The 18,225-nt window shown below is 39.8% G+C and overlaps 2 protein-coding genes across 2 annotated transcripts in view; one reads left to right on the forward strand and one right to left on the reverse strand.

The window, feature by feature from the left end:
- Positions 1–738: 738 nt before the first annotated feature.
- pjvk (pejvakin) lies at positions 739–6,399 on the reverse strand. Its single transcript, XM_017481389.3, has 6 exons — positions 5,662–6,399; positions 4,711–4,906; positions 4,282–4,423; positions 4,075–4,192; positions 3,718–3,861; positions 739–2,283 (listed from the first exon to the last, which is right to left on the reverse strand). Exons 1-6 carry the CDS (start codon positions 5,870–5,872, stop codon positions 1,985–1,987), a joined length of 1,110 nt encoding a protein of 369 aa, XP_017336878.1. The 5' UTR covers positions 5,873–6,399; the 3' UTR covers positions 739–1,984.
- Positions 6,400–15,057: 8,658 nt separating this feature from the next.
- Positions 15,058–18,225, forward strand: part of col5a2b (collagen, type V, alpha 2b) — a 31,848-nt gene continuing 28,680 nt past the window's right edge. Inside the window, exon 1 of the mRNA XM_017482386.3 lies at positions 15,058–15,408. Within this exon, the coding sequence (XP_017337875.1) occupies positions 15,138–15,408 (271 nt within the window). The 5' untranslated portion in view covers positions 15,058–15,137. The remainder of the gene's footprint in view (positions 15,409–18,225) is intronic.

Below are 18,225 nucleotides of genomic sequence, written 5' to 3' on the forward strand. Positions count from 1 at the left end.
ATTACTACAAGCCATTACTACATAATGTGCATTTCTTCAGTGCCACAGTTTTGTTTTTGTTTTTTTACTCAGGTTTTTTTTTGTTCCCACTGTATAAAAATGACACTTTTTGTCTTAGTGCCTCTTATTGCATCTCATTGATCTAGAAGTGTTCTATCAAAAAAGGGACACATGCTGAAGGATGCAGAGTTATTTTCTTTTTAAACTGCTCTTTTTCTTCTTATATATATATAAATTGTAAATCAGAATCATTTTCCTTTTTTTGTGCCTTTTTGCACATGGGGTGTGCAAAAACTTTTGTACTGCATCTTAGATGTACTGATTGTATTTCACCACCAGGTGGAGCTGTCAAGTATGTTTCATGACACTCTTCTGTTGGACAGACCAATTAATCGAGCCAACTGTATGTTTATTAGTTTTGTTTTTAAAAAAAGACATGACCGCTAAATAAAACATTGACAATACACATCGAACTCCCCTGAATGTAAACAGTAAACACAATTTCAGGCTTAACCCCCCCCCCAGCACAACACTCGCACTCCATATATGAAATGAAAAAAATAGCTGTATGATAATTTAAAAAAGCAACACACATGGTTATTTTTTTCCGGTGTTGAGAAAAGGTTAAAGAGAAAAAGAAAGCTAATGATTCTGTTGCAGATGTTTGGGTATTCTAAAAATTTATAACATTTTATATTTTTATTTTTTTTCAGCACTCAAATGTAAATGAAGACCAAATTTTCAGCAATGAAGTATTATTCCAAAAACAAAACAGAAAGAACCACTTAATTCAGACACGAGGAAAAGTGTACATTTATGCGAATTTTACATCTCTAGAGGTCACACTATTAAAGTTTGTTCTGTAAGGAATAAAATATTTTGTGTCATGATGTTATAGGAAAGTAATCAACAACAATGTTCATTATTTTCCTATAACAGGATGTCCTAAAGTGGTTCATTCCTAGGCTATACATCAGCAATTTGATTACAAGTGTAGTTGTACACAAGATTTCTCACACACCCAAACGGCTCTGCTTGATGCAGGTAATGGGTCTCTGCTGCTCACTTCAGTAACCTTTCCCCTGTTTGGGCTTTCACTGTTAAACCTGCCCTGAATTCGGAGTGGAAACAAAAACACAACCCAGTTCTCACCTGAAATAAGACCGCCCACTTCCTGCTCTACCCTCATACGGTCCACTGGTTAATTTATCACCATCTTAATTATTCACACTCCTGTGTGTGTGGGTGATGGAGAGTTCAGCAGCTGGTGATCATGGGAGTGTAAGAGGATCTGCTGTCTTGCATGCGATATCTGAGAAAGATCTGGACTGGTGTGTAAACAATATGATAAGCACCGTTGTTCTAATAACAAGTTCTAATTAAGACCTTTCATCCTGAAAGATGAAGAACAGACTGTTATAAATGGCAGTTATGTAGGGTTATCTTTATCAGGCTGATGCCATAATCCTGAGCTAGATGTAATAGTGAAGCTCCATTGAAAACCATTTCGAGAAGACAAACTTTTTCTGCTTTTATGCCCAAGTCTTGCCTTTGTCAGTGTTTAATCTCAGCTGGATACTGTAGATTTGTACCCAAGAGCTGCTGCTGTAATCATAGCCTGTCCTGCGCTCATCTACTACATAATGAACATCCTATAAACACACGCTGTACTGTCTGTCTTTCCTCTTCTACACTTGTATACAGTAATGATTTATAATCCCACTATCCGGTGTCACCCAGAATATGACGGGTTCCATTTTGAGTCCAATTCCTCACCAGGTTTCTGTGAAGGAACCTCTGGCTTGTTGATTAGGGATCTGAATTTCTGTAATGCTTGTTAAAAATGTTACACGACTTGAATTGAATTGAACTGAAGACACACGTGGAATATTTAAGTACCAGATCCCTGGTGCTGTCCTAACCCTAGATCTTTTCAAAATATAATCTGTATCCACATTCTGTAATTCTTCAGCACATGGAGTCCTCACCGTAAGCTTTTGTGCCACAGGTCAAAGCATGGCACAGCATGTAGGCGCACATACTTCTGCCCACCAGAGGAGCACTCGAGGCAGCCGTAGACGGTCTCTCGGCGCTGGTGGGACTTGCTGCAGAGAGCACACAGGCCTTTGGGGATGTTATGGTTGAGCAGGTTAACTCGGGTGTGCTTGTCTTCACGCAGGTATGATGTGGACAGGTCAGTCATGCTGGCCGCCTTCTCATAGTAATCCACCACGTCGTCCATGTACAGGTCAGAGTGTGTAAGCTCTTCGAAGGTTCTGTCGTCTGTGATAGGGAAGGAATGTGAACCACAGTGAAACTTGATGTGCTTGTTCTACTTTGTTCAACACTAATTAACAATTATTTTTAAAGACATGTATTCAACAACAACAAAAAAAGAAACATCCCTTTTTCAGTAGACTGTATTTTAAAGATAATTTTGTCAAATCCAAATAAGCTTTACAGATCTTTATTGGAAAGGGTTTAAACAATGTTTTTCATGCTTGTTCAATGAACCATAAACAATTATTGCACATGCCCCTGTGGAACAGTCCTTAAGACACTAACAGTTTACAAGTAGTAGGCAATTAAGGTCACAGTTACAATAACTTAGGACACTAAAGATACCTTTCTACTGACTCTGAAAAACACCAGAAGAAAGATGGCTAGAGTTCCTGCTCACCTGCGTGAACATGCCATAGTCCTGTTGCAGTGAGGCATGAGGACTGCAGATGTGGCCAGAGCAATAAACTGCAATGTCTAATGTAAGACGCCTAAGACAGTGCTACAGAGAGACAGGAAGGACAGCTGATTGTCCTTGCAGTGGAAAATTACATGTCCGTGTGTCCCCACAGACGTGATGGAGAACTTGCAAATGCCTTAATGGAAGAGTGGAGTAACATCTCACGGGAAGAACTGACAAATCTGATGCAGTCCATAAGGATGAGATGCACTGTAGTAGTTAAAGTAGCTGGTGGCCAACAGATACTGATTGACTTTTAATATTGACCCCCTTTTGTTCATGGACTCATTATTGTATTTCTGTTCATCAAATGTCTGTGAAACTTATTCAGTTTGGCATAACCCAACACTACTCATCACCCTGACAACACCATATCCCCATAGTGAAGCATGGTGGTGGGAGCACAATGTTGAGAGTTACCCTTGTCTTCTTGGTTGCTTTTCTGACTAATGCCCAATTTACCCAGTGACTGATTTTTGCTGGATGGACTCCTCTAGGCAAAGTCGCGACTGTGCCGTATTCTTTCCATTTTTAATAATGGATTTATTAGTGTTTTGCAGGATGTTTAAAGTTTTCTGGAATTTATTCCCAATACTCTGGGGTCTTCCAGGAACAGGTGTATTTACTTCAAGATCATGTGACACTTTATTTGCATACAGGTTGACTCAATTATGACACTCTACGATAATACTTTAAAAAAAAAAAATAAAAATTGCAAAGAATTTTACAAACTAGATTGATTTTCCCCTCCCTTCCCATCCAATATTATGGGCTATTTTTTTGTAGAATACATAGCCTACTGTATATTTCCAGTTAGGTCCATTTCAGTTCCAGGTTATAACATTATAAAAATGTGAAAAAGTTGTTCAAATGGGGGTGAATACTTCATCAAGGCATTACTATTACGACATGCCTACATTCCATGAGCAGGATCATATCACCCATCATTAGTTGTAAAAGGACATTTTTCACGTTACCTGCTCTGAAGGGGTTCCCATAAATGATTCCTGAGAGGAACCTTCGCAGCCTGCCGACCGAAAACCTGCCAATGAATCCTCCGAGCTGCTCACGCATCTGTTCTTTCTCAAAGCCTCCAACAGACTCCGGTGCTACACAGATATCTGGTCAGAGGAAGTAAAGTCAGGTTGGAGGAGATAAATATTGAGCATTTTGCATATATTATGCATCCTTTTAGTGCATGTTATGCCACTGAGAGAATGTGATATCTTATAGTAGCTGTAAATCACCAGCCTAAGCGATAACTTTACAAACTTTCACAGACATGCCACAACTTTTAACCTAAGCATAAATGGAAAAGATGTCCATCAACTTACCGAGACGTCCATCAAGTCGCACGTAAAGGTCAAAGATGCTGAAGGCTATGGTAGTGTGGGCGGGAATTACAATGGATTTGTCACGGCCTCTGGGATTATGGATGTCATCTATCTGAAACTATAAGAGAGGTGGATGTGGGTGTGTGTAGCCATACATGATACCATATGTCCATACACATATCTTTCTGATTGTGTGCACATATTTACCCGCATGGTAGCACCGTGCATGCCAGCATGGACAGTGAGAGAACACTGTCGTGTGGTGCGAATACTCTCCATGACGACGCACAATACGGTCCGCCCACTGTCCTTAGACTGACGGATCAGACAGTGATCCAGGTCCACTTTTCTGGAGAGACAAAGAGACAATGAATACATCAGAAAATAGATAGACAGATATCAAACAGTAAACTTGTCACTGAACAGACAGTTGAGTTCCAAAGTTTGCACACCCTACTTTAAAATACATTTAATACAGGACTGATTTAATACAATACTTTTTTTGGCTATTTATATATTAGCTTTTAATATATTAACTCATCTGTATCTCCAAGTAACATGAATAATTAAAAGACTTCAAAAACATTTTCATGATTGCATAATAAAAAAAGTCACTATCATTGTCATATCAACTACCTCGAGTTCAGCTCCCGTAGTAAGGTCGGAACCTCCACCTCATGTTTGGTCACAACCCCAAAGGACGCTTTGACCGCCACGGAGTCCGAACCACTGATGTTGACGCCCACTTCGTGAATCAGGTGGTTGCCCAGACGGCCGTTTAAAGACACGTCTGACTTGTCTTCATAGTTGAGAAGCTGGTAAGAGGACACTCCTAATATAGAGAAACCGCTCGGGTTACACACCTATTATAATAAATTCATGCTTCAGATCTCTTTGCATCTCGTATTATGTTGTTACGAGGTACTAATGTACATAATTAACAGCAGCCTGTAAGTGCAAAAAAACCACCTCATTAACAAAACCAAAAACACAACAGCAAGTCAGGAACCACAACAAAACCGGGTTGCTGTCGTGTTTTTGGTTTTGCTCCATTAATGCAACATTAACAAACTATGCAACATCAATGCAAAATCAGAAAAAAAAAAGAAGAAAAAAAATTGTTTGCTTATGCTGTCATGTTTTTTGATTTTGTATATTTTTGTTTTTTGGATTTGCTCTTCTGTTTTTCTTTTTTCATGTTGTTGTGTTTTGCTGATGTGTTTTTTGTTATTAATAAGGTTATTATAAGGTACTAATGTATTTTAAGGTGACCTGTAAGTGTGAAAACAAATTAATAAAACATACCATGCAACATCAAACAAAAACATGTTGCTGTTGCTTTTTAGATTTTGTTATGTTTTTGCGTTTCACAATTTGCTGTCATGTTTTTGGTTTTGTTCTTGCCTTGTTTTTTTGTTAGTATGTACTTGTGCTTACATGTCACCATAGAGTAGTGCATTGACTGTAGCATAAAATCTGACTTTCACATATTATGTGCAACAGTTTCCATCATCAGAATACTAGAAACACAACAGTTATAATTATAACACCATTTTAACATGCACATTGCTTCTTCAAGACTATTACCTGCAGTGATCTCCTTTTCTCCCACAAGTATGTCCTTGAGCGAGAATGGTGTCGAGCCATATTTGTTCTTTTTCCAGAAATACCTCCTCCTTTTCCTGGTCACCAGGCTGAGAGGCTGATATCGGTCGGCCTCGCTAAGGCTCGGGACGGGAATCAGCCGGCCGGTATCCCCGACCTGCTTCACAAAGTTCTTGGTGGCTGCTGCAAACATTTCAAAAACTCATGACTCGACACGTTGAATCAAAGCAACAGTAGTCCCTCTATAACTTTTAGTGTTAGATGGTATCGTTATGTGCGGCATGTTTGCGTCCAGAAGGCCAAATGAGAGTAGAGGAGAGAAGAAAGAGAAAAAGAGAATGTCAGTGACTGCTCAGGCACAAGTGATAAATTATGAATAGGCCAAAGAAAGCTGATAAGCCTGTCCTGTCAAATGGGCTGTATTCTTCCATGTCTCACTTTGTCAGCTTTAGATTGCATCAAATCAATTACCCTACATCATAGCTGCATTCAATGTTTCTTAATGTCATGTAATGGAGGCTGAGACAGAAGCAAATGCAGGTATGGCAGCTTTAATGAGAATACAACAATCTAAAGTATAGGGCAAAGATAAAAAATGGAGATAGGCAAAGGTTAGGCAATTATGAAAACAGACTAGAGCAGGTAAGCCAGATAGTCGAGGGAAAATAGAATCAAAACGAGATAACCAACAACAGAGAATGGCTTGGTATAAACAGACAATACCAACTGTGTGTAAAGTTAGTCTGTATGAATGAGCAGTCTCTTAAAGAGTGGTGTGTGTGATTAGTATTCCCTGAAGGTGAACGTGTTTGTGTGTTGGTTTGAGAGTCATAGTTTGTGTCAGCCATGTTTGTAGTCTGTGGTGTGTTTTGGGAAATGGAGTCGCTGGTTTGCTGTGACATGACAGAAACCCTCCCACCAAGCGTCCTCAGGGTTAGCTGCACAGAATGTACGGAGAAATGCCTGGTTGGCTTGTTCCATTGACCGTTTGCCTGTGGGTGGAAGCCTGAAGTGAGACTGACTGTTGTCCCCAATTTCTCCATGAAGCTGGACCAAACCCGGGATGTGAACTGAGGGCCCCCATCACTGACTATCTCCTCTGGGACTCCAAAGTATCTGAATACATGTTGGAAGAGAAGTTCGGCCATAATGAAGGCTGATGGAATGGTGTGAAGTGGAATCAGACACAGAGATTTGGAGAATTGGTCACGGACCACCAAAAAGGTTGTGTCACCTTGAGATTCTGCTAGGTCTGTGAGGAAATCTATGGCGATGTGCGACCAGGGACATTCAGGTATGGGTAGAGGGAGGAGTTTGCCAGCTGGTAGAGTTCAGGGTACCTTTGACTAGGCACAAGTTGAACACAAAGACACTGCACGATGTACATCTCTAAAATGTGTGGCCACCAGTACTTGTCTTGTAACAGATTATATGCCTGTTGGAGGCCTGGATGACCCGTGGCTACAGCGGTGTGGTCCCAGGAGATGAGTTCCAGCCTGTATTGCTCAGCAACAAAAATTTTACTTGGAGAACATGAATGCGGGTTTTGTGGTTGAGGTATGCATGCCGGGATCTGATCCAATTCCCACTCTATGGAGCTCACTACACATGAAGGGGGCAGAATAAATTCTTCCTTGTTCTCTTGGGTTTCTATATTGTGAAGATGGGAGAGAGCATCAGCCTTGGTGTTCTTGGACCCAGGTCAATAAGACAGGGTGAATTGGAATTGAAAGAAAAAGAGGGACCAGCAGGCTTGTCATAGGTTTAGACCAGGTTGTCCAATCTTATCCGGAAAGGGCCGGTGTGGGTGCAGGTTTTCAATCCAACCAAGCAGGAGCTACACCTGATTCCACTGGTTTAACCAGTTGATCTTGGCATTCAATAGACTCAGGTGTGGCTTTTGCTCGGTTGGAATGAAAACCTGCACCCACACCAGCCCTTTCCGGATAAGATTGGACACCCCTGGTTTAGACGTTTGGCTGTATGTAGATATTAGAGGTTCTTGTGGTCTGTGAAAATGATGAATGGATGAGTAGCTCCCTCCAGCCAGTGTCACCATTCCTCCAGGGCTGGTTTGACTGCCAAAAGTTCTCTGTTGCCCACATCATATTTTCGCTCTGCAGAGGACAATTTCTTTGAAAAGAATGAAACGGGGTGAAGCTTGGGTTTATCTCCAAATCGTTGGGAGAGGATGGTTCCGACTCCTGTTTCAGAGGCCTGTACCTCAATGATGAAGGGCTTGGACGGATCAGCCCAGACATTTAGGCTTTTCTCGAAGCAGGGACATCAATGGATGTGCTATGGCACTGAACCCTCTGATGAAATGCCTGTAGAAATTGGCAAAGCCCAGAAATCATTGTAAATCCTTCACAGTTCGAGGTGTTGACCAGTCCACCACCACCTTCACTTTGGTCCACAGTGACTCCCACAGAGCTGATGATGTAACCCAGGAATGAGATGGTGTGCTGATGGAATTCACACTTTTCTGCTTTAACATAGTGCTGGTGGTGAAGTAGTCTTTGCAAGACTTGGCATACATGGTGGATGTGCTCTTCAGGGGAACTGGAATAAATCAAGAGGTCATTTATGTACGTGATGACATTTCCCCAGTATATCCCTTAAGACATAATTTATGAGGCATTGGAACACTGAGGGGGTGCTAGAGAGTTCATATGGAATGACCAGGTACTCAAAGTGGCCCGAGGTTGTACTGACGGCCATCTTCCATTCGTCCCCCTCTCTGATCTGAACTAGGTTGTAGGCACTTCAAGGATCTAGCTTGGTAAACATCTTGGCTGATCTGAGCTGTTCTAGGGCTGCAGGTACCAGAGTCAGAGGATACTGGAACTTTACTGAACACTGGTTGAGGCCCCAGTAATCTATACATGATCGGAGGCCACCACCCTTTATCTCCACAAAAAAGAAACTAGTAGATGCAGGGATGTGGATGGTCTGATATAACCTTGTTGGAGGGCCTCTTGAATATAATCCTAAATTGCTCGTTGTTCTGCTATGGACAGAGGATAGACCCTGCTGTGAGGTGGACTGGTCCCAGGAAGCAGATCAATGGTCATATGGCCTATGTAGTGGTAACCTCAGTGAACACCTCCTGATACGCTGGTGGGATCTGGAATGGAACGTGGTGGTCAGGGCTCTCGACAGAGGTGGCAGCCAGAGAAATTACTGGTGCCTTGAGACAGTGGGTGTGGCAGAATGGCAACCAGCGTGTGAGTTGCCCGTTGGACTAGGAAATGAGAGAGTTGTGTTGGTTCAGCCATGAGAGGCCCAAGATGATGGGATGTTTAACAGATACAGTGATGTATAGCATTATTGATTCCTTGTGCAGGGCACCGATCTGAAGTGAGAACGGTTCCGTGCAGCATGAGATGGTCCCTCCTCCGCCATCAATAGCCTGGATCTTGCATGGTTGTTGTAGTGTTTGGATGGGGACGTTGAGCTGGTTGACGGTGTCCTGGTCAATGAAGTTCCCTGCTGCACCAGAGTCAATTAGCACTGTCAGGACAGAAAACATGCCTGAGTATTCTACAATGACAGGTAGAACAAAACCTTGTTGAGAAGAAAGCTGGGATGGACTCCTTTTTGGTGAGCCAGGTGCGTCCCAGCTGCATGGGTTCGGCAATGATACTAGTGTTAGTGAGGACTCCCTCGCTACGTAGTGAGTGACGGCTTTGGAGCAGGCGGTCGAGATGAATGGACAGGTCAATGAGCAAATTGAAGGTTAGTTGTTCATCGCGGCAGGTTTACTCTGTCAACACTACCAGGTTTAAAACAAGGCGAAAAGCTGCTTTCAGTGCAGGGTCATTCCATCCAATTCTCACTGCAATGGTGAGAAACTCCAGAGCATATTCCGCTACTCAGCGTGTGCCTTGTGTGATGGGGAGCAATTGTTCTCCCGTTTTTCGGCCTTCGAGCGAATGGTCGAAGACACACCAAAACAACTCTGTGAACTGCTCATGGGAAGAGATGAGCTCTCCGCCTTGTTCCCATACCACCGTCGCCCAAGTCAGAGCATTGAAAGTCAACAACTCCATGAAGTGGGTTATCTTCCATGTCTCAGACATCCCTTCATAGCTGGCAAAATACGAGAACACTGAAAGAGAAAGTCCTTGTACCACGTGGTGTCACCTTCATATTTCTTCAGCATCTGCATCGGAGGGAAAGGGGCGCAGGACTGCGTGACAACCGGAGCGGCTTGAGAAAGTCGGTTGACTTGAGCGGTTAGCTCAACAAGCTGTTGGTGATGTTCTCCCATAAACTGCTCATGGGCACTGACAGCTCGCTGCCAGTCTGGAGAACCTGCTGCATCCATGCTTAGGCAAAGTATTCTGTCATATAATGGAGACTAAGAAAGAAGTAAACGTAGGTATGGCAGCTTTAATGAGCATTCAATACTTCAAAGTGGAGGGCAAAGATAAAAAAGAAGACATGCAAAAGTCAGGCGATCGTACACACAGAGCAGGTAACACAGATAATCAGAATCGAGGAAAAAACAGAATCAAAACCAAATCACAATCAACAGCAAAGTACGGCTTGGTATAGACAGAGACAATAGTAACTGAGCATATATTTCACAAAGTCTGTATGAATGAGCAGTCATTTTTAAAGGGTGTGTGTGTGTGTGTGTGTGTGTGATTGGTAACAGGTGTGTCTGATTAAGGTGAACATGTCTGTGTGTGTTGGTTTGGGAGTTGTAGTTTGTGCCATGTTTGTAGTCTGAGGTGCAGTCTTGGAAACTGAGCTGATTTGCTCTGACATGACACTTAATTCAAAGAGATTATTACATTTATATGTTGGAACATCTATGTTGCATGTAACAAACAGTCCAACTGTGAAAACTAAGAAGAAGCAACATCAGTTTAATTTCGGGAAAAACTCAAATGACTGAATCCCATTGTTGATTATTTTCCTAAAACAGTACATTTGATCCCTTATATAATAGTATGTAGTATATTTATCTCAGCATGTAGAAGATTATATGTCTAAAGAGAAATTATAATGATAAAACAGACCTCTTTTCCTGTGGGAATATCATCTGTAACATCTGCTCTTCTGATTTTGCTTAAGCAAAATGTTAGATATAAGATCTCCGGCCGGTTAAACTAATGCGTATGGACACTAAGGTAATGCGTAATATCCTGCTGTCACAAAATGTACTTACAGAACTATAAGTTCAGAGTTCAGAACTGAGACTTTACCTTCCTAACAGATTTATACATGGAAAAAAAAATACATAGCATACACTGTAAATTATTTTACATAGGATAACACTAGAGAGTAATTATAGATCTTGTAAATGTAGATGAATGACTATGCCGTATACCCACCGCTGAGTGCTGGCCTTTTACAACAAAACTCCATTCTTTAAAGAGCAAAGATCCCCTATTTATGGAATAAGTGGCTCACACATGACCTCATGTGGCTCTCCCTGTAATTTCACTATTGGGTGGAGAAAAGTAAAGTCAAATCCTGTTTGAGGAACATTTTGCAATACATGTGTGTGTGTGTGTGTGTGTGTGTGTGTGTGTGTGTGTGTGTGTGTGTGTGTGTGTGTGTCTGAAAGAGCGCTCTCACAAAGCGGTGTCTGTACGGAAAACAAGCAGAGTTTACACTGCTTCATTGTGGTCTACGTCTGGAACATCCCTGAAGTCAGAGTGTTAGTTGGGCGGCAATGACGATAACAACAGTAAATAGGTGTGTGTACTCTGCCAGGTAGCTAACCCGGAACAAATTACCTAATTTAGTACTCTCAACAACTGAGAGGAAAAGAGGGAATTGTGGGATGGAAGGTTCGGGCTGTTCATGTCCAACGTTGCACAGGAGCTATTTAGAAAGCAAGATCGTAAAGAGATAGACTATAAGATTTTGCCTTTTGGAAGAGATCAAGTCCAACCAAAATAGCCACAAGTTCTAATAATGCCTGATAGCCTACTTTTTAAAAAGTGGTGTGCGGAAACTATGCTGAAAATAACTATAGGTCAAACCATTTGAGCTCAGCTGAATGTTTTCTTTGAAAAGTCCACTGAGCTGAAGAATGACATGGAGTGAGCTGTGTTTATAATCCTCCACATGGATCATCAAATGCGGTCACTGGGCCATCACCGTTGATTACCTAGGAAGGAGCGCCAAAAATAAATCTTTAGGTGTGCCTGAATTTATTTTGTGAATCACACGCTGGCTAACAAACACATTTGTGAGCAATAAAGCATTTGGGGAAGTGCTGTTATAGGAAAATGATCAACATCGGGGTGATATGTTGTACTTTTATCCGTTTATAGTTACGTTTAATATTATGGAATGTCCATGGAACAAGTTATTTCCTGTTCTTGCTTGTGTTATAGCAGCTGTAAATAGTTCTCTCACCACCACACTCTCTATTTTCTCTCATTCTTTAAAGATGCAATAGGCAATTTTTGTTTTAAATTTCTTACTTATTCAAATAACCTGAAAGATATGTAGAACTGTAGAATGTGATTTTAAAAAATAATGGTTTAGGCCATGGCCTTAGCAGAAGTGTGTTAAGTGGCTGAGAAAACCTATTTGGAAAACTGCCTTCACTCAGGAATGCTTGTTTGTGTTTGGATGGGCCTCTTGTCAGTCAGTTTATAGACACTTGACTGTATTGGCCACTGTAGATCCTGGGGGTGGAGCTTCTTGAACATGGGCAGGAATAGGGGAGGGCTGGGAGTAAAAATTCATTCAAATGTGTAACCTATGCACTTAAAAATGAGAGAACTAATCTTGGTTTAATAATGCTTGTTTTAAGTTAATAAGAAAAATAACACAGCTTGTCATGTTACTGAGGAACCGCAAAACATAAACTTCTCTGTCCTTAAGATGTCAGAAAACTTAGAGTTTCAGCTTTACCCCTGAATGATACAAAGCGCTGACACTGGAGACTCCTTCCATAAATGTTTAATAAACATTTCCTCACAGAAAACTTCACCATGTCAATAATTACACACATTATTAAATATTGTGTGTAACTGTAACTATAGACATGATGCCATGTAATCAGAGAAGGAACTCTGAACTACAGTTCCCAGCGGCCACTGCATCACAGTCACATGTCCACCTGCACCTGAATGACTTCCCTGTTAACTAGCACTAGTGTATATAGCCACAGTTTGCACTGCATTCTTTCTCTTACGTTTGTCTTTCTTTGCTATTGTCCCTGTTGCTGTGTTTATGATCTTTGGTTTATGTTTATTCTTAGCCTTAGTGTTTTGCTGCTGATTCATAGTTCTTGTTTTGTGTTTGGTTGTGCTATTAATTAAAGAAATTCTGCACTTGCATCTGTCTCCACCTTGGAATCGTGACACATGATAATATAATACAATGAGCACATGAATATAAATTTGTGATTTGTCTTGCAGCTGGAACTATTGTCAGAGCTGCTGTTATAGAAAATTAATCAACAACGTCTGACCAATTAGATTCTAGAATTCCAAACCTCTGGTATAAAGGAATTTAACACAGTCTGTAAACATGACCTCAATTTCTGTTCATGTCATTACAAAGTAGAAGAAAAATATGTTAGGCTTTAAGATTTTCCAATGATGTTTTGCAGGTTGACACCAAACATGGTTTATGCAGTGCAAAAGTTTGTACCCCCCATGGCTTTCCAGGTGGAAAAAAGGAAAATGTATGACTATTATAGAGTTTCTTGTATAAAATAATTCGACAATTTTAATAACTAAATGTCCTGCAACCAGATAACAAGCGAAATATATAGACAAAATTCAGAAAACATATGTGAAACCGAACAAACTGTAAATATGATTTCACTGATTTTGGAACCTGGTTTTTTTTTTTTGTGTGTGTGTAGAACCAGGATGTTGTAGCATGCCTGAACGCAAGCTGAGCTAAAATAGTAAAAGATGCAGTGGTAGTTAGAGACCCTGCAGTGAGTTAGTAAGAAAACAGTGTAACGACTCATGGATGATTTGAACAGGGATTCCTCTGATGTGAGTCCCAAACCCACCAAGCCCCTGAATATCCTGGACATCACAGCTGCTTTTCTCCTCTTCCACTCATGTACCCTCCCTCAGTCCGTCTGTGGCCTGAGCTCCGGAAGCCGGGTGATATATCTACATCCTTTATCACCTCACATACAGCTGTTTTTGGCATCTCAAAGGCATTAAGGCAACCAAGGAATACACAAAAACAGCATACAACAGTAACTCCATAAAAAAATCTCTAGGAAATATGTGTCAGGTTACTAAACAGCTTAAAAGATAGTTCTAACTTTGTGTTATCCAAATCAGAACAATATAATATGATATATAATTTATTGACCCTAAACACAAAAGGATGTTGTATGAGTTTATACATATAAATAACATTTAAAAAAAAAAAAATGCAGACATAGTTTCAAAGACCGGGTCTCAAAACGACTGCCACCCCCTGAAAGAATTACAACATGTATGTAATGTCTGAGAAAGTTGGAGACACTTGTAGAGAATCTTAGATGACTCTTCCATACAGCAACATTTCAAGTTACTTTGTATTGTTAGGTTTGTTTTTGTGGGCTGTAATTCAGACCACAGGCTTTCAACACAGTTTAAATCAGGAGACTAAAATGGTACAAACCATTCACCCCCCCCCCCCCCCCCCCCCCCAAAAAAAAAAAAAAAAAACCCAAAAAAAACAAATTTCTGTGTTCATTTGTTGTGTTTGGAGTCATTAGTATTTGCGAAAGTTTTATATGAAGCCAAGTATAACCTCCTGGCAGAGGCAGCCCAGTTTTACTCTAACAAGAGGTGTATTTAAAAAATTTTAACAAAACAGTCCAGTTACATACTATTCCTTGAGTACTTGCATTTATTGGATCTGCTATAGTGTTTTTTCAAGTACTCATTCATCGTCTGAAATTTGGACTCTCCTGCTTCCTCCGACCTCCCAAAAGCATGCAGCAGGTGGCTGGGTGACTCAAAATAGCCCCTAGGTGTGACTGAGTGTGTGAATGTGTGTGATGTACTCGTGTCCTTTCTAGGGTGTATTCCCAGATCATTCCCAGGATATGCACTGGATCTGCTGCGACCCTGACCAGGATAAAGTGGTTACTGAAAATGAACGAATGAATGAATGAATGATTTTGTCAGACGTTTTTAAGAGAAAATACTATTATATAAAATTGTTTTAAATCATTTGGTGTAATGTTTATTCTATATTGTGACTGTTGCTTTCAAGGGTGCCAATAATTCTGAACGACTGTATTTTTAAACATTTGAAAATGAACTTATACAGTGTTAACTTTGTAACTTTGACGCTGTTGCTTGTGCAAGTTTTGTAAATTTTCAAGTTTTGTCGACTAGCTTTATTTTCTTAGCCGCCGTTAAACTGCTGCTATTTTAGCTTTAGCTTGATGAGAGGCTGAGCGAGTGGGAGGGAGGAGGTGCGCGCGCCCTCTCGCTCCTTCTCTCTCTTCACGCGAGTGCATGCACGTGCTGGCGTTTCGCAGTGCTGAGCAGCGCCTGAACGGAAAGGAACGGAAGGGCTCCCGGAGAACAGCGGGGCATCCCAAAAGTCCAGCGAAGCCCGAAAGGAGGATTAAATCCCCCTCAGCTGGAGTGGAGCGCAGTGTAGAAGTTTCCTGCGGGTGTCGTGTGGAGGGGGGAGCGAGAAGAATGGCCACGGCACGCGCCCTCAGGACGTGCGTGTGGCTCGCGCTCTTCTTGACGCAGGTGCTGTCTGTGACGTGCAAGAAAGGTGAGTGGAAATAAAATGGCGGATTTTATGAATGATATGCAAGAAAATTAATTAAATAGATCAAATATGTGCTATTTGATGCATAATAATGACATTTTATTAGATTAATTCAAATGTTATTCTGTTAAATTAGTTATCTGAACTTGATCACGCTTTTTTTTTCTTTTCTTTTTTAATTAAAAGAAAAAATCTAAAAAAAAAAGTTTATTTTTTAGAAAATTCTCTTTACACAGACCCACCAAATCTATGGAATACATTATTATTATTATTATTGTTATTATTATTATTATTATTATTATTATTATTATTATTATTATTTAGGGCTGGGTGATATATTGATATAATATCAATATTATAATAAATGATTATGCAATACTCTTTTTCTGAGATATCGTTGGTATGGTGATGTGTATTTTATGTTTTTAATAATTGCAGATTAAATAGTACTGAATGGATGCCATTGATTTGACCTAATTATAAAACAAAACACGTAATCTTCAACTTTGTAGGCATTAAAGAAAAGTATCATCGAAGTCAATGAAAAATTTTTTTTTACACGTTTTGTGGACAGTTTGTTAGCTAAATTATATATCACGATACGCATTGTGTATTGTAGAAATGTTCTCAATTATCTGGATATGATATTTTTGTCATATTGCACAGTCCGAGTATTATTATTATTATTATTATTATTATTATTATTATTATCACTATTATTATTATTATTATTATACAGTAGTGGTTGTAGTAGTATTAGTTCATTTATTTGTTTGTTTAAATTCCTCTATAAATAAATAAACCCATGTTATTTATTATTATTATTATAATTATCCTCTACTAAAATTATACATAAACTCTATATGAGGTTTATATCACTATATTTCTTCATGTACAGCCCGTACAAACAACATAGTTGTTTACACATTTCATCATCTCTCAGAAATGTGCCTGAATGTGTTAGTATTTACCCACCCATGGTCAGGGTTTCTGAGGAAACCAAACTGTGAGCAAGTATGGAAAATTTCAACAAACATGTCTTAGCTGTAAACAGCTTTTTTTTTTTTTTTTTTTTACATTTGGCTCTTTAGCATATTTTTCTGTTTTTTCTGCGTTTTTTAAAAAATGGGGCAGTTCTGAGTAAGCCTGTGGTTTCCAGGCTAATATTTTGGTTGGATTTACCTCATGTGCACACACTTCAAATACAACAGAGGTGTGACATTTTCCGGGAAAATGTACTCAAGATTGAGACAAGTGGACACGCCTTACAATTATAAAGATGCTTCATCATGAGGAAGTGATGAGGCTTATTGGATAAGTTGTGAAACTGTGATTATATCACAAGTGGAGCATCTTTTGGGCATCAAGAAGGTGCTATTCATATTAGATCCATCATTATTTCCGCTACGACATGAGAAACGCTGACCACACCAAGTCTGAATAAAGTCAGGAACAGGAATTCATTTATTTTCACAAACTATTCTGAAGTGTTTTATGAAGCGGAGCTGCCTGATGGACGATCCTGGGCCTTGGGTTTTGCTAAGACAAATGTTTATTTGCAGAAACACTTTTTTCGTAACTGTCAAACGTTTTCTGAATTGGGCCCAGACGATCGTGGTTTTGGTGTCTTCTGAGTTGATGCTTATTTGAGATTGAGGCTCAGGAGAATGAGAGGTTTCTAACAGGCCTGTGTTTACTGATGCCAGGCTTTCAGAAGCTGCCAATTTTGGTTAACGCTCTCTCCCGGAATGGAGAAGTGTGGCACACCCTATCATATAGTGTGCTGTGTGAATCCGAGCTTAAAGGAACATATGTGTAATGTCATATTAACCCATTTCCTAACTAGCTTTTTTTATTTAAGTGAACTTTTTTTATGTAATATATGTGTATTATTAAACTGCATTAGCCCTGTATTAAATGAACTTAACATACCTTCACACCAGTTACAAATGACTGACATTTTTATAGTTGGGTTGTTGTTTTTTCTTCTAAAAGACCCATTTACTTCAAGATCCATTTACTTCAAGCATGCACCTGAGAAAGACACCAGTTTTCAATACAACTGCCATATTTGGTGCAACTTTATAATTGTAAAGAGTCTATTTAATAAGATTGTGCCACCAGATGTAAATATCACCCTCATAAAAGATGTAAATATGTGAATGGTCATATTCAGAAAGAGATAAACATGGCTCATTGTAATAGCATATTCAACTCACATAGCTGAAATTTATATCATTATCATTATTGTTTCTGTACAATGAAATGACATACATATGGACTTGTATAGCAGAAGATCCAAACCACGTGTAATTGTTGATATAGTGAAGTTTTCTGTTTGTTTAATTAATTTTTGGAAGGGGTCTCCAGTGTCATTGCAACAGTCAGTAAATTTTCAGGCATGGAAAAGTTTTCAGGACACACAATTTTACACTTGGTAACATGAAAAGCTAGATGTAGTCTTCAGCCAATTGCTGTGGAATTAGTGGAATAAAACTCTTCGGGACCTGCTGTTTAAGGAAAATAATCAACTTCGGGGTGCAACAGGAAATTTGCTTGATTATTTTCCTGTAACAGCATGCTCCCAAGTGTTTTAGTCCTGACTTATCATATTATTCCTCTGTTTATTATTTATTGTACCTGGTTGTTGTGTTGATGTGACATTAAAGCAATCCATTTAGCTCAGATCATGTGTGAATTTTCTTCACTATTTCCACCTGGTTTAAAAAAAAACCTTGACCGTCACACTTGAAAGGTTTTATGGCAGGCAGGAAACTGTTAATCATGTGCTTTAATACACTAACAATCAAACTGACAAGG

This window comes from Ictalurus punctatus, chromosome 12 (assembly GCF_001660625.3).
Source record: "Ictalurus punctatus breed USDA103 chromosome 12, Coco_2.0, whole genome shotgun sequence".
In the NCBI taxonomy this organism is placed as follows: Eukaryota; Metazoa; Chordata; class Actinopteri; order Siluriformes; family Ictaluridae; genus Ictalurus; species Ictalurus punctatus.

Bases quoted from the DNA above. Each gene is read 5' to 3' on its own strand.
- pjvk (XM_017481389.3), bottom strand. From the start codon at position 5,872: ATGTTTGCAGCAGCCACCAAGAACTTTGTGAAGCAGGTCGGGGATACC. The intron at 4,907-5,661 runs GTAATAGTCTTG...TCTCTATATTAG, and splicing joins AGAAAAGGAGATCACTGCAG to GAGTGTCCTCTTACCAGCTT. The intron at 2,284-3,717 runs GTAACGTGAAAA...TCCCTATCACAG, and splicing joins TGGGAACCCCTTCAGAGCAG to ACGACAGAACCTTCGAAGAG.